At 34.4% G+C, this 15863-nt stretch overlaps 3 protein-coding genes across 5 annotated transcripts; 2 read left to right on the top strand and 1 right to left on the bottom strand.

The window, feature by feature from the left end:
- The first annotated feature begins 396 nt into the window (after positions 1-396).
- On the top strand, positions 397-7313 carry LOC110737996 (methyltransferase-like protein 22). The gene is made up of 9 exons (XM_021918351.1): positions 397-636; positions 3223-3342; positions 4085-4158; positions 4601-4703; positions 5198-5248; positions 5391-5532; positions 5706-5844; positions 6699-6804; positions 6926-7313. Exons 1-9 carry the CDS (start codon positions 501-503, stop codon positions 7036-7038), a joined length of 984 nt encoding a protein of 327 aa, XP_021774043.1. The 5' UTR covers positions 397-500; the 3' UTR covers positions 7039-7313.
- Positions 7314-7701: 388 nt separating this feature from the next.
- On the top strand, positions 7702-11354 carry LOC110737994 (B3 domain-containing protein Os11g0197600-like). Of its 3 annotated transcripts, none has more exons than XM_021918350.1 (5): positions 7702-7990; positions 9576-9732; positions 9834-10416; positions 10545-10702; positions 10874-11354. In XM_021918350.1, exons 2-5 carry the CDS (start codon positions 9616-9618, stop codon positions 11186-11188), a joined length of 1173 nt encoding a protein of 390 aa, XP_021774042.1. In that variant the 5' UTR covers positions 7702-7990; positions 9576-9615; the 3' UTR covers positions 11189-11354. The 3 variants fall into 3 exon arrangements, with proteins under 3 accessions (XP_021774042.1, XP_021774040.1, XP_021774041.1); XM_021918348.1 differs by lacking the exon at positions 7702-7990 and adding an exon at positions 8493-9325; XM_021918349.1 differs by lacking the exon at positions 7702-7990 and having other exon boundaries at positions 9351-9732.
- A 2127-nt stretch (positions 11355-13481) lies between these two features.
- On the bottom strand, positions 13482-15467 carry LOC110737993 (protein BUD31 homolog 2). The gene is made up of 4 exons (XM_021918347.1): positions 15312-15467; positions 14937-15035; positions 14626-14813; positions 13482-13869 (listed from the first exon to the last, which is right to left on the bottom strand). Exons 2-4 carry the CDS (start codon positions 15028-15030, stop codon positions 13714-13716), a joined length of 438 nt encoding a protein of 145 aa, XP_021774039.1. The 5' UTR covers positions 15031-15035; positions 15312-15467; the 3' UTR covers positions 13482-13713.
- Between the last annotated feature and the right edge of the window lie 396 nt (positions 15468-15863).

Here is a 15863-nt window from a genome sequence, read left to right as displayed (position 1 = left end):
AGATTTGAACTGCGTCTTATACTCTTGTGCATCATTGCGAAGTTTCCATAACAAAAAGGACTTCAAAACTATTTTGAGCTAAGCCTTAGCTCGCCCTTTGGCTTCACTGCTTCAACGTAAAGAGTTAGATTGAACAAACCATCAGTAAATAAAATACAACTTTTTTTTTTGACAAGAAATACAATTGAGTTCGACTCTTTAAACTAAATTAAGGTTAAAATATCTAGCATAAAGGCTTACTTATAAGCTAAATGTTGGGTCATTTGATCATTTTGGTATATAGCCCGTGTTATATGTACTTGATATTTATTAAACTTAAATTATTGTTGCTAAACTGAAGTTTTTTCTTTTTTAATGAATATTGAAGTATATTTATAAGGCTGATATATATCTAGGTCATACTGGTCGTTTCACCAATAAAATTGCAGGAGTACTAAACTAGTAAGGCAGCCTGTTTTAGACAAGTGCGCCAGAGACGGTGAGTGAGCAACAGTACATCAATGGAAGAACACAAAGACGAAAGTGCAAATATATCTATGGCGGAAAATGAGGAGGTGATGAGCGAAGTTCATCTGGGTTGCCCTGCTAACTTCTCTGGTCCTTACACCTCTCATTTCACTTTCTCTCTCCCATTTGGTAATCCCTAGTTTCTATCTTCTTCGTTTCATTCAACTCTTCTTACTGTTTCTATGCTATTATCGGCGTTAATTTGCGTTTTGTGTCGTGAATTCTATGAAGAATGTTGGGGATTAATGTTTAAGTTTGTTTGGATTGAGTGTTTACTACTTTTGGTTTGTGTTTTAATTTTAAATTACTGAATTTAGCTTGATTTTCATCATGTATGAGTTTTTGGCTTGATTCTATGTTGTTTATAATGTTACTCGAATTGGGTATTCGTGTGATACATGGGTATGTGTCCATTGTTTCAGACCCGTTTAATTTGTGAAAAAATTCCATGATTTTGGTCCAAAACTAAGTGTCGTAGGACTCATACCCATGTCAGAGTGTCGAGAAGCCAACACAGGTCTATTGACAAGTTTGAATGATGCGCTATGTTGGGATGAGGAAGGGTTGAATTGCTAGCTAATAAGGTTTCTGTAAAATCACTGACAGTCTGAAATGAAGGGAACAGGCTTTTATTCATATATATGGTGGTATAATTAACTAATTGGGTGCCTAGATTGATGAGTTTATTTAGATTTAGCTTGGGATAATGAATGGTCTATTGACTCTTTCGAAGCATTAGTTATATTTCGTCACCAGTGGAAAGATTTGATTCACAAATAGTGGATTTTGTTAGAGAAAAAGCATTGTGCATTATAAGGGAGCAGTGTAGTAGGCACCATTGACTTACAGGAAAACCTTGATGAGAGATTGAGAGGGAAAAAAGTAATTGTGGTTATCAGAAGAAAATTTGGGAGGGAATGTTATAGACTATCCAGTTGTTCAGCAAGTTGGAAAATAAAGTCCGTAAATATTAGTGTTGTGAATCTTGTGACAAACTTATTACTTCCAATGTTACTTGGACTTGATCATTGATTCAATGGTGTTAGAGAATGATCTTGTGACACTTCTTATATTACTCAGACATGACCTTTGTTGTTAGAGACTGGTCTTGTGAGTTGTGACAAACTTATCACTTCTTATATTACTCAGACTTCACCATTGGTGTAGAGACTAGTATGTATTTGATATAAATCTAAGAGTTGTGAATCTTATGACAAACTTATTACTACCTATGTTACTCGGACTTGACCATTTGTGTTAGAGATTGTTATGTATCCGAATTTCAGGCTCATCTTTTTGTATGAAAAAGTTCCATGTTTTGGTTCAAAATGAAGTGTAAGTATCCATGACCATACCCATGTCAGAGTGTTGGATCTGACAGGAGTGCTTGTGGGGAAACTAAGAATCTGAGTAAGATAGATTCATTATTACTTGCGTTGTAAGTGTTGTAACATGTAGCTAACAAACTCAATCAATTGTGACCAATGAAATCAGCTCTCCCTGCAAAGTAGTATAATATATCATTCGATTAAGTATTTTTTTTCTAATGTCACATGACTCCTTTTTTTAAGTTATACTTCTGCAACCCGGTTGGTACCAAATTATTTGCTGATTTTATCCAAAATGTTCGCACAGAGTCCATAGATTTCTTGTTTGTTTCAGGGACTATATTAAGGAGCCAGAACTTTACCATTTTCACAGGTGTCTCTTTGGTCATCTTTCACAACATCATTTACTGAATTATTGTGCCACTCAGCCACTGACAAGCCCTGGGTTTTGTTTAGATGTCTGAGGATATTTGGGGCTCTGTTGACATCCTCTGTAGTCAGCAGGCCCTAGTGTTTATTTAATGCTTGATTAGATTCAAGCCAATTTTTTTTTTATGGGGAAAGGAAACTAGGTTAGGCCCTTAATTACGGCCAACCTAAAGTGATTGAATCCAGGCCATGACACTGAAACAAGGCTTTTTGAATGTCATCCATACTAATTTCAGAATGATTGCAATTATTTGTCATTGGAACAAATTCTATGCTGAAAAAGTCAAACAACTAGGGTTGAAATAAGACTTATTGAGAAGCTGCTATTTTAAAATCCAAAGCTTTGGAGAGACTACAGCAAATGGGAAGCTAGGGAATGGTTGAAGGTGAAAATGTAAAAAAAATAAAATAATAATAATAAAAAAAAAGACCAAAAATTGGGGTTGCAATTTCGGCTGAAATTTTGTGTGTAAAATTTCTGAAAAAAAAGCCACATGCTTCTCAGCTTTCGCTGTATACGTAATAGCACTAGTAACCTGTAGAGAAAACTTGACGAGATAGAGGACATTAGATATTTTAATAGGTTATCCAGTTCAGTAATATAGAAAAAGTCCTTTTTTATGTTGCAACCACCGTATTACGTTGAAGTTGCAATTGTAGCTAATAAATATATTAGCAACTATGTTTTGAGCCTATGACCATACTTTGCTGGAAATGGACAAAGCTCATAGAAGTTACATATTAAACAAAAATAAATTAGCTGTTGCTTTTCTAGATACTGTGTGGATAGAAGTAACTCTTTTCTGCACCTTCAATTTTATAGTTGATTTTCACATTGAACCCTCTTCAGCCTGCATTTTGGTGGAGCCTCAATGGTCGCTTGTTTGTGCTCTTTTGTCTTAACTGTGAACTGGAAGAATTTCACCCATTAAGTTTCTCTTGTTTTTGAGTGTTATAGGAGATGATCTCACCGGCAGTAGACACGGTGACCATGTCAAAGATGAATCTAGTTCTCCAGAGCAAACTATTGATTTAGATGAAGATGGTGATCTCATTGTAGCTCGACGAACACGAACCAGTAAGTCAAAGCATGGTCCACATTTATCATCCTCCTTTATCTGTGATTTCCCTCCTTTATCCACTTTTACTACTGCTGACCTTTTTATAAGGTAGGGACCAGATTTTTGAGCTTACCCCGGTGCTTAATGATCTATATTTAACCAAACCAGTCTTTAAAACTTAAGTTTTCGAAAAGTCCATTTCATTATTTTGTCGTGTTACATTGTCAACTAATTTCTTAAAACTGACTCTGTTATACTTTGTCTCACATTGTCAAGTAAAGTATCTGTTGCTATTATGCCTGAAATGCCATCTTGATATGTGCCTTGTTCTAACATATCATGGAATGATTTGGCTTTAGGTCAATGGTCAGAAGGTAAATAGTGATGGTTCAGTTGTTTTCTGCTTTTATTATTAGAACCTTGCGAGTGGTTTTAACTGCTGTATTTTTCTTTAAATAACATGCTTAGAAAAAATTGGAGGGAAGGAGAGGGAAAAGAAGATGAGGGAATGGAAGAAGTATGCTAAATCTTTCTTTCCATGTCTTTCTAGCAATGGAAAGATCTGGATTTTGAAGAGGAGAAGAAAAATGGATCCCTTTATTGCCCTTCCCATTCCCTAATTTATATTTGCATCAGATTATGGGAGATTGTATCCTTGACTCCTTTCCTTCCGAATTCGCTCATCTAGATACACTGCAAGTTACCAATCTTACCATACCTGTGATTTCTGCTTGTCTGAAGAAATCTGTTTTTGTGCAGAACAATCTTACCATACTGGTGTTGTCAGCATTCAGCACAATATTACATCAACCATTCCAAGTGTGGGTCTGCAGGTGATTGTCCAATTCACTCAAACTAAAACATAAGAAAGATAACTAAGGATAAGATGAAATCAAATTTTTTTTTATGTGTTCAAGCATTCAAGCCATATGCAGCTATAAATATTTAGCTGAAAGCAGTACACAATTTGTCAGTAGTGTATGTGTGTTACTATTTGTATCATTGTGCTCCAGCAGTTGCATACTTGCATGTAGTTCACGGCAATGATGTAGTCAAATTTGGAACACGATTTAGTAGTTCACTTACACAGCTCATGAGAGTTCTATATGACTCTACCAGTGAAAGAATTTATAGCTTTGCATACACCATTTATCGACTTTACTCTTTCTGGGTTTCAACCATTTTACAGTTGTTATTATTCTGAAAATGTAGAATCTAATGAAATTATAAGTGCTTTCTAGACTGTTAGCTTTTTCTATAAATTTTCCTTTTCAGGTTTGGAGGGCCGAATTGATATTAGCAGATTATGTATTGCACAAGATGTCTTCTTCGTCTGTATTCAATGGTGTTGTTGCTGTTGAACTTGGTGCTGGCACAGGTAATGTTCTCTTCTATGACGTGTTCATCATGATGACGTAAGAATTGGATGTGCAAGTCAAGCTGTTAGTTGTAAGAAGGATCTTGAATACTCCATCTTTTCCATAATGTTTGTCTTATTTGAATTGAGAAATGAATTAGACTTATCAAAAGTAATGCATTAAAACAGAGTGAAAGTTCCGAAAGTGGGACATCCATATTGAAACATCTTATAAGGAAAAGGAGGAACGTCATAAAACTGAGGAAATAGTATAATTAAAGTTTACCAATGAAGTTTATCACCAAAACCTTATATGTATAAAAAAATAAAGGGCATTTCTTTTTAGTAGACTTTTAATGAAGTTGGAGACCTTGGGCAAAATATTACTCTGCACATTCTAACATGCTTAAAAATTTTATGAATCTGGTATTTAAATGTGTTATGTGAAGCTAATGCTGGTAACCTAAAGAACCCTTATTCATTGTTTCACAGGATCCTGATTCTGTCTTTGTCAGGATTGGTTGGTATATTAATTGCACATGTTGTGAAGGCTGTATTCATAACAGGTAATTTTAATTAAATTGCTACTCAAGCTGCATTTCATGTCCTGAAAGTCTGGATCGAGATTATGCAATTTATTAATTGTTATGCAAAATCTTGTGCACTATATTTGCTACTAATGATGCACTGTATAATAACCATTCCTAGACCATGGCATTGAAATTCTCGACAACTGTGCAAGGAATGCTCACATCAACTCTGGATTGTTTGGAGGTGAATCTCCAGTCAAAGTACGAGAGCTTGATTGGCAGAAACCATGGCCACCTTTGGATTTGGATTCTGGAGTAAGGTAGAGAAACCATATTGTTAATCCCTCTCTGGAGTGACTGGACTTTTCATTATAGATTTAATTTCCATTTACATTAGAGAGGGTCATCAGAATCCTTCATGTTTGTGTTAACATAGGAGTATTTTTCAGTGGGAAGGGCATGCTTATTTACAGTGGTAGAATATTCCATTCAGGTATTCCTGGACATCTTCTGAGGTTGAAGAAGTTAATAGAGCATCTGTGCTGTTAGCTGCAGATGTGATATATAGTGATGAGTTAACTGATGCCTTTTTCAGTGTTCTGCAGAAGATCATGTGCCAACATTCTAAAAAGGTATTGAAAATAAATTGCTATGCTGTATGCTAAATTCCAAAAACTTTTTAATTATTATTTTATTTTATTTTATTTTGAATTGAGGAGGATTATTAGTAGACCACCTTTTTTTTTAAGTCTAAAAGGAGGTGTAAAGACCTTTAACCTTGGTTGTGAGATAACACACCTAACCTTTGGACTTTGGAGTATTCTTCAACTCTTAGTACTTTTTTAGTTGACATGAATGAAACATAGTAAGTGGAAAAGTGTGAAGTTGTTTGGTTGGCAAAAACATATTTAATCACTTCATAGGAAACCCCTGTTCCCCTAGGTAATGGAACTTCCATTGGCAGTCAAATAATATATTGCACTTTCAAGGAAATGGAACTACACAGGATCGGACAACAAACTTCCTTAAGATATTACCTCCTAGACCTCTGATTTGGGACTCAACTGTTTGGCCCTTGGGTTGTGCAACAAATTTTTCATTACATTGCAGAAATTCTGCTTCTTAAACAATTTATGTGCCTCCTTACCTTTCAATATCTCTTGCAATTGAATCTGAGGCTGGGATTTATTACTATGTTGGCGGGCTTTGTATCAGCCTGCTTAGTAAACAGCATGTTGTTCTGGCACTTCAATTTTGCTCAACCTATGATCGGATCCAAACTATGTCGTGGGTTGTTGTTATTCTTATTGTTGTTTTGGCAGTATTAAACTATAGTAATGCTTAGCAGGAAATCAAAAACCTTCCATAATTTTCTTCAATATTGTTTTAAACAACTTGCCTAGCCTCATTGAAAGAGAGTTTTATGACGTGCCTCCTTACCTTTCAATATCTCTTGCAATAATGAAGTAGATTTTTTGCTCTTCAGGTTTTGTATCTTGCATTGGAGAAGCGCTACAATTTCAGCTTGTATGATCTTGATGTTGTTGCCAATGGGTACTCAAATTTCCTTAGCTTTTTGAGGAACGAAAAGGGTTAGTTATAAATCACGTTTCAATTGTGTTATCATCTTGTTCTTAATTCCTGTATGGTTTGACAAACATTAGTTTTGTAATTGGATAACATGAAAGCCTCTCACAAATGTATCTTTTCCAGGTTTTACTGGCAAGCGTATCGATCTTTCAGAAATTCCTCAATATGTACAAGAGTATGAGAGAGGAAAAGATGTCGAGCTCTGGGAGATAATTTATGTTGAACATAAATGTTAAAGAACTGAAGTCTGCTTGGTTATCCTACTGAAAGATGCAGCCTGGACACGAAAGAGAGATACATAATGACTGTATGGGTGTTGAATATTTTACTGGTTTATTCTTCAGTTACTTTCCTATAGGCTTTTCATTTTCCTAGTCATGTGTTGGCAATGGTCTTTATGGAATTACTATTTGGAGTATATACGTCTGTTTCTTTGGTCCAAAAATAGTGAAATAAGATGTATGTGTGGCTTCATAATGAGTACATTTTTGGCTATATGATTCAACCTTTATATAGTGGAGTATACTTAATTTATTACAATATTAATTGCTTTGTATTAATGCTAGAAAATATAGAAGTGTTTGGTTCCAATACTTTTCATATACAACTGCAAATGTCAGAAAAATTGAAAACAAAACAAGCATATTTAGAAGGCCTTAATATATTACTATGGATAATCGTATTAAGGTTTTTGTTATACGTAAACCTGCGAGCTACATATAATCATCAATGTATTCCTAGAAATCGATATCAATCCATTAATCCATTACCTTAAAAAGGGATTAAATTTCTAATATTTACCTCTTGAAGTCATCAAGGAAAAAAAGGGATAAATCTACCATTTATCCATTACCTTAATAAGTAGTATATGTTGTAATCAAGTTTAATCCAACCAAATGGTTCATAAGTAATGTCATTTTAAACATTGCCAAAAATCCCTCCATGACAACTCACTCTGTCAGTTTTTTTTAGCTCTCATTATCCCTTAATCAGCAAAACACAACTATGCCCATCTCCTTCAGTAATCATCCTTTACATTGCTTTTTTGCTCTCCACCATTATTCTCTTGATTCAGAATTCTATGCAGCTCCAAAAGAACCTGAGCTAAAAAACTTTTTGTGGTATGTTCGATGCTCTAAGAGATTAGTGAAGCCTTTCAGTTTTGTGCCGGTTAAGCCTACAACTCCTGTAAGTTGACAGTTTTGCTGCTAGAATTTTTTTTGTCTTTCGTTTTTGTTAATCTCTTTTAGATTTTTTATGATCTAGCTGTATAATAATAGAGAGTAATATGACTTCAAGTTTCTGCTTGGACTAAATTGTGTTTATTGCTTCGTTTAGGTTCTCTTATGCGTGTAAAACTGTAAATCCTTATGTTATCTTGTTACTTCTTTCTGTATGAGTGCAAGACTACTTATTATGCAGAAATTTTTTTCTGAACTGCACTTGAAAATCCCTTTGGCTTGTCTAGACGTTTGTTTGATTTAATTGCACTTGAAAATCCCCTTGGCTTTGTCTAGACGTTTGTTTAATTTAAATGAATGTACTTTGTTAAGTTATGATCTTTCCATTTTTCATTCTTTAGATCACTTTTTTTGTGATTTAAACTAGTTGTACATCAGAAAATGAGATCACCAAAGGAGAACATACAACTATTTGTATATTTCTTATAATTGAAACGAGGAAAGATCACCTCTGACTGAGGAATGAGGCTAATTTTCCTTATTAAAAACAATCCTCCTTTGTTTTTGTGATTCGCATGTGATTTGTACTTTGAAAGTATTTGTATCCTATACTTTGTATTTGTGAGAGTTACATAATTTGGCATGACATCCCACCCTTAATGCATCAGCTCTTCATTTTCAAAATAATGCTTAGGTTGGTAATAAGTTGTCTATTAACATGCTTGAAAAGGCTCAACAGAGTTCCTGTGAATATTTCTAAGTTAAGTTATATGATTCATATCACTTGTTACTTGCAAGTTTTCTTACAGGGTTTTGACATTGTTCCTGTATGTATTATTATAAGCTGAAAAAAAGCGAAAAAAAATTGTTTCATATACATTCACATACAATGGTAGATGCCTAACATAGGAAATTGGCAAATTAGTTTAAATTTTTTTTATGAAAACTAAGTCTAAGAAGCCCCTATTTTTTTTTTCATAAAAAATATAAGAAGAAATAAACCATCACAGTGAAAATTAGTTTAATGTCATTGTCAGGTTTTAAATAAATAGACCCTCCATATATCATTGTTAAACTTCCCCAAAATTCCCTCCTCTACACTTCTGTGATTCTTTCCTTTTCTGCTATCTCATTGACTTGAGCAGTTGAGCTTTACAAAACTGGAAAAAACTTTACCTATGCCCATTAATCATCCTAGTCATTTTTCTATCTTCTCCATTATGCTCATCAAAATATTTGTATGCTGCAACGTAACTTCTGTAGAACCATAGCTAGAAGAAGTTGAGCATGAGCCAACTATTGTGCTTTCTTTCAACTTTTCTCAGTTACCAAGCGCCTTAAGGTACTGTTGTCCTTTTATCATTATTTGTTGCTGGATTGAGAATCTCTATGGTTTGTTAGACTCTCTTTTTATTAGATTGAATAGACGGAGTTGAGTCATGATCTCTCCTTTTGTCATTAAAATTTAGATCAATGTTGTCGTACAAACACATTAGAGGAATCCACTGTGTCATCCTATGATTTCAAGAAGTATTTTTTTTTATCTGAATGCCTTTTTATTTTATTTTATTTTCTTTTGTTGGGTGTCTCAGGTGGTTGATTATTTGCAGGGCATTTTAAGTTAAAAGCAAAATGACATATGTTTGTGAAACTTGTAAGGCTTTAGAGGAGGACAAATATTGGAATGAGATTCCACCTAGGAAGCACCGGTTTTTCAAGTTGATGATTGGTAATTTTGAGCAACAGCTGGTAAGTTAACACACCTGATGGGCCTAAAAGAATTCCTATGATTAATACTGTAGTCATGTATTAGTTCTAACACAGTTGATTTATGATAAAAAATTCTGCAGCGAATTCCTAGGAAATTTGTTGAATGCTCCAGGGCAGACCTTTCAAGCTCTTGCACTCTAAGAGGTCAAAGTGGGAATATATGGAAAGTTCAAATACAAAAAACTGAGAAAGATGTCCTGTTTGTAGATGGTTGGGGTAACTTTGTGACTGATCATGGTATTAAGTATGGTTGTTTCTTGGTCTTTTGCTATGTTGGAGACTCCTCTTTTGAGGTATCGGTTTTTGATGCTACTGGATGCGAGGTAGAAGGTTCACACTTTACAAGGAATACAAACATGTCCTTGAACACTTCCTGTAGAAGTCTCTTACACGTGGAGAACGATGAATCTAAAGGTGACAGAACATTAGAAGCTGATATTGATGGCTCTGTAGAAGCATTTGCAGTGGATAAGGAACATGATTCAGATTCTTCATCTCAAGAAAACAATTTCAGAGGCAGTAAGAGTGCAAAATGTAAAGCTGCAGATAACGGGACTGGGATAGTACATGAAGAAGAAGATCTGGAATCATTATCTGATTCATCTCATCATGTGAAGCGCTTTCATAATCTTAGTCTGAATGTGAGAAATAGAGCATGCCAAGGTATAAATTCTATCACACATTTTCAAACAAGAATTTGTGTATAATTGCAATCAATGCTATTGTGATTAGTTCATTTGTTTGATAACTATATCTCTAAGTTATGCAACTGCAAGTTAATTTATTTGTAGTAAGACAACCTCAAAAGTATTACAAATCAAAGAGGCGGAAGGTTACAGAGCAAGAGAAGCAAGGTGCACTTAGCAAGGCCATTAGTCATATGAGTAGGAGACGTCATATGATTGAAATTGTGATGAAGCGTACACATGTTTATCGTGGCTTTCATCTGGTATGGCATCCTTATACACCTTATTTTTTCATAGTAATTTACTTGTTCATCTTAAGAACCTAATCTAATAAGAGTGACATAATTATCATAACCATTTTACTAGTCTCAATGTAAAAGTAGAACATCTTTTAATAATCAAATCTAAGCTAGTTTGGTTTACTATGGCTGCAGACCATCCCTAAAGAATGGGCTGTAAAACACTTGCTTCAGAAGTCTGATCATGATGTCATACTCCGGGTTCCAGGAGTAGAGGAGAGCTGGACGGTGGGATGCAGATGGACACCTTCGCAATGCCAGTTCAGACCAGGGTGGTCGACTTTTGTTTTAGAGAACAATCTCGAGGAGCATGACGTTTGTGTATTTGAGCTGCTTCAGAAAGGAGATTTGGGTAATGAGAATAATTCTGTCTTTGATGTTCACATTTTCCGGGTTGTTAAAGAAGTAGTTCCCTTGACTGTGTTGAGGGGGATTAAATCTAGCGTCTAATGTAATCGTAAGTTCTGACGATCTAACACAAGTTTATTTTCTAAGATAACTACTGCAATCTAGAGCATATATCATGTATTATCGCGAAACTTTGATGGGCTCATTCCAGAATTAAATGGTACTGTATGTTTGCCTTAATATGATCATAAGGGAAGTACAGTTTTTAACTTAGCCTTTTTGTTTATAATACTTTCTAAATTGTTTCTAGTGCTTAATAGTTTGGAAGCCTTTTGGAACTAAAAGAGATGTTCATTTAGCTTCATAAATCTGCACAAAAATGCAAAGTGCAACTGTCTTAAGATTTCTTCTTATCAGGTCTGATAAAACTGCAGGCTTTATTAGTAGTATCTTATAAGAAAGAACGTAAAAAACTTTGTGTTTTTTTTTTCTTCTGCAAATGAGATTATGTTAATTTATGAACTGATTAAAACCTTAGAATTAGCCTTATAGGTTACAATTCGAGTTTAATCCAATAGCAAACTTTCTTCGTTTATCTTGCACATAATTTTCTTTGAATACATACTCTTTATAATCAACAACATTGCTCACATCCAAAAGCCATTTTTACATTATTCATGCTGACACGCCGATATCTAAAATCAATAACAACCTGATATCTCTAAAGAAAAAATAAATCTAGGCGGCATTTTTCCTTCCATCATATGATTTGTTGCTTCCTAGAACCATTTGATTTTTGTATTGTTTTAAGCATTAGGACTGCAGTCCTTAGATTTCGGTTGGAGCTATTTCCGATCCTCACATTACCCTTATGCGTACAATTCATCCATTACAGCACCTACATTCCAAGCAAGTGAGATCAGCCTTTATATAAGCATGATTCAGCATCCAAGTGTTTCTGTGTTTAAGTTGCCACATTTGTAACAGTAATCCGTTTTCAAGGCCTAATGAAATTGATTTGAGGCTGTTTCAATTTATGAGTGTTGTTCTTACAATTTCTTGCAGGGTACAATAAATAACTGAAATAGATTAAAATTTATTATCAGGTCTGACAAAAGGCAGACTTCTGTAGTTCTGTTACCTTCTGTATTACTAGTAGTATGCAATATTGCATTCTTTTCTGTAATAAATTATATGATACGTATGACTTGTACAAGTTTTCTTACAGGGTATCGATTCGAGCTTATTCTAGTAGCAAATATTCTTCATTTTTCTTCCATTGCTCTCGATTCGACAAAAGAATGAATCTTTACAACCAAAAGCAATTTAAGGTTGTTTTAATTAATCTGATAAATGAGATCTTGAAGTTAACTTAGTTGTGTTTCTCACAATTAGTGGATTCTGGGAGTGACAAGAGCCTTCTAGGCAAGGCTTGAAAGTTGAAACCCTCACTTTAAATCAACTTTTAAAAGTACAAAACAAAAAAGAAAAAAGGTAAGATGAAAGCTTTAAAATGGGAGAACAAAAAAGAAGTCTTTTGCTTATGTGATGATCAGATCTTCTCTGACAACAACACAACATTGAGTTTTTGTAGTGTTGGATCTCAATTTAATTATTTGGGGTACCACTTGCACATGTTATTTTTCCTTCTTTAGATTTGATAATGATGCAATAGAAACAATTTGTAATTTGTCAAAATTTTGAAATCCAGTTGTTGCACGATAGAGGGGAGGTGGTTGTATTTTGAGGTTTTAATTAGCTGAACTAATTCGTGAAATATTTGAGCTCATTTCAAATCATTCACGGGCTTAGCTCAACATATTTTTACTTGTCAATCTCATGAATAGGTTAAATGTGTGTAAATGTGTTTTTTCTTAACTATTGTATTTTTTACTCCGCATATTATAACATCTAAAATGCATTAACAAGGAGTTGTGAAAATGCAAACAATTATCAATGAGAAACTAGTAAAAAAAAAACAAAATTAGAGCAAACTAGCTTAAATAAATCAGTTGAAAATTTTTAACTCAAAATTTGAGTTATATGGAATATTGAACTTGCATCTAAGCTCAAAAAAGCTCGAGATTCAGCTCAAATTTGAATGCAAGTGTAATAAGCAAGCAACCCAAGAGCTTAGTCTCGGCTCACTCAATTATAGCCCCCAGTTGTTTTCAATTTATTTGGTTAGATTCATTATTAGTTTGATCCAGGCTCATATGATATAATTGAAACGAAACCGTTATATTTGATAAGAGAAATTTAAATGAGACATTATCTCACCTTAACATCCCTTTTTTTTTTTCTTTTCTCCTGTCTCTTCAAATGTTTGCTGCTGTCAAAACATTATGCAACTATTCGTTATTATAGCACAAAAGTGTAATCATGGACATCTGCATTACCAAATCCTGTGTGCAAATCACTATCTCATATTCCCATTTGTTTTGATGAGTTTTTGGTAGGTCATGACATACCTTACAAATCACTTTCACAGATAAATTTGTCTTAGATGTACTAGACATAACCTAAATAATCAAAGCATGATGCTATATCAAGATAGCAAAATTAGTCATTGGTTGTGCAAACAGTTACAACATAGTGCTAAACATCCCAGAGCCTAGGATTGCAGCTTAATCCCCACTAGCACAACCCCTACATCCACAGTGAACGCATTCTACCACTTTCTCCTCCCTCAGATGCTTGGGCACTCGACAAACACAAGTTGTGCCAAAGTTATGGTCTCGTGGTTGTATGCAACGCAGGCAACACAGACGCTCATATCCTGGCTGCAAATCAGAGGCAAAACAAAAACATATATCAGCAATATTGAAACAGTGTCTTCCCCTAATATGAACATCACACTATCAGCATCACTTAAATCAATACGAGAACTAGATAGTATAGATTCAATGGATATCAGTATGATCAAGCAAAGACTACATTCACAGTTCACACAGTTCCTAACATTATTTTAGCTTGAGCTCAATAATGCTAAGCCAACTCAGAAATTGAACTTCATCTGTCTGAAAATATAAGCAACAAATACATTGTACTGTATTAAAATGTCCAGAAGAAACTGTCACACTTCTAAAAATTTCCAAAATTATAATGTCTTCCAATAGATTTTGCTGATATACCCTGTATTAAATCGAGTAATATCCTCAAAAAAAAAATCGAGTAATGGGAGTTGGGGAGAGTATGAACATAGTCCACCTATATAAAGGTCAAAAATATGTCATGTACGAGAATTCAATCACAATTAACAACAATGTGAACATATGCACAGGACAAAGGAGTAACACTTTGGTAATAATGAAGTGTTAATTTTCAGCAAATTCTACGAGTTTCAAGCGAGGATACATACATGTAGACCTTAATAACATTGGTTTAACAACATCCAAGAAACTTACTAGTAAAATGGAATGGTGACAGAAAATTCAACAAGTTTCGGGCAAGGATACACAAATGTAGACCTTGATAACATCCAAGAAATTTACTAGTCCATAAAGCAACGAGGAAACGGGTTGAGATGAAAGTCATACCTTCTTCCACTTAGCAATAAGGTTTCTATCAGCATAGCCTTGGTCCAAACAAAACTCATAGAGCTCTTTGGAAATCTCACTTCTTCTATAATAAAGATCATAAATGTAACGACTCTTCTGGTGAGCAATTTTGAAAATTGGCCACAATGTTTCACACTTTCTCTTTCCATCATGAGAATCCATTTGAGCTGCCAATTCAACCATAATCAATCAATCAAACATCGTTAATCGACGTTTTGGGATTGCGAAAATAAATTGGCAAATTCGAGAATTTTACAAGAACAAATTAAAATCAAATTAGGCAAAACTACCTTCTCTCATCTTAGATTCTAGCTCCTGAAGTGTTGGTTCAATTAATTCCCAACCTTCTGGGTATTTCACACGATTCGTCTTCACTTTCGGCATCTCAACTGCAAATTTCATGACCTAACTTTGTTAATACTCGTATAATGTAACTATGTAAGGGATTTCAATTTTTCATAGTTTGGTTCGAAAATTCAAGGGTTTTGCATCAAATTAGCAACCAAATTTGAATCAGTCACCAAATTAAAGTCTTCAAGGAGTAATTAAATTATAACCAATACATAGTTCAATAATCAATCCGAACCCTAAATTGATTCCACCTTACAAGAACCCTAAATTGAGCTAATTGAACGATTAAAAGTAGATTACGAAAAATATCTTACCTGAGAAGCTGCTTCAATGGAGGAGAGAGAGAAAGCTCACAGAGTAGCCTCTTGAACGGAGAATTTAGAGTAGCTGCTTCAATGGAGGAAAGCAAAAGAGAAGTGCTCGAGAAAAAGCTCCAATCTCTTAACACTATACACAAGCTGTAGCGTTTGAGGGTAAATTCGTCGTTTTACTGTTTGAAACTAAATTACCAAAGTACCATCCATGTAGGATCGGATACAACTATACAATTGTCATGCACTCATACCTTAAATATATCCCTATTAATAATACTTTATACCCGTATTATAAAATTCATCCTATGATTCTATACCCTAGAGTTGTCAAACGTGTTGTGTCAAATCATTATCGACTTTATCGTGTTCAAAGTTAAACGGGTGGAGGACTTTAACGCTTGACCCTATTTAATAAACGTGTTGTGTTGTATTGACCATTTGATCCTTTAATAAATCGTGTTAAAAATCCTTGACACTAATCCGCTATTTTTGTGTCTGGTTCGTGTCGTGTTGTTTTGTCATAAATAAATATGTTAACCTCATACTTAATAG

The sequence above is a fragment of the Chenopodium quinoa genome, unplaced genomic scaffold (genome assembly GCF_001683475.1).
Source record: "Chenopodium quinoa cultivar QQ74 unplaced genomic scaffold, ASM168347v1, whole genome shotgun sequence".
NCBI lineage: Eukaryota > Viridiplantae > Streptophyta > Magnoliopsida > Caryophyllales > Amaranthaceae > Chenopodium > Chenopodium quinoa.
This window is presented reverse-complemented; position numbering and strand designations above follow the sequence as displayed.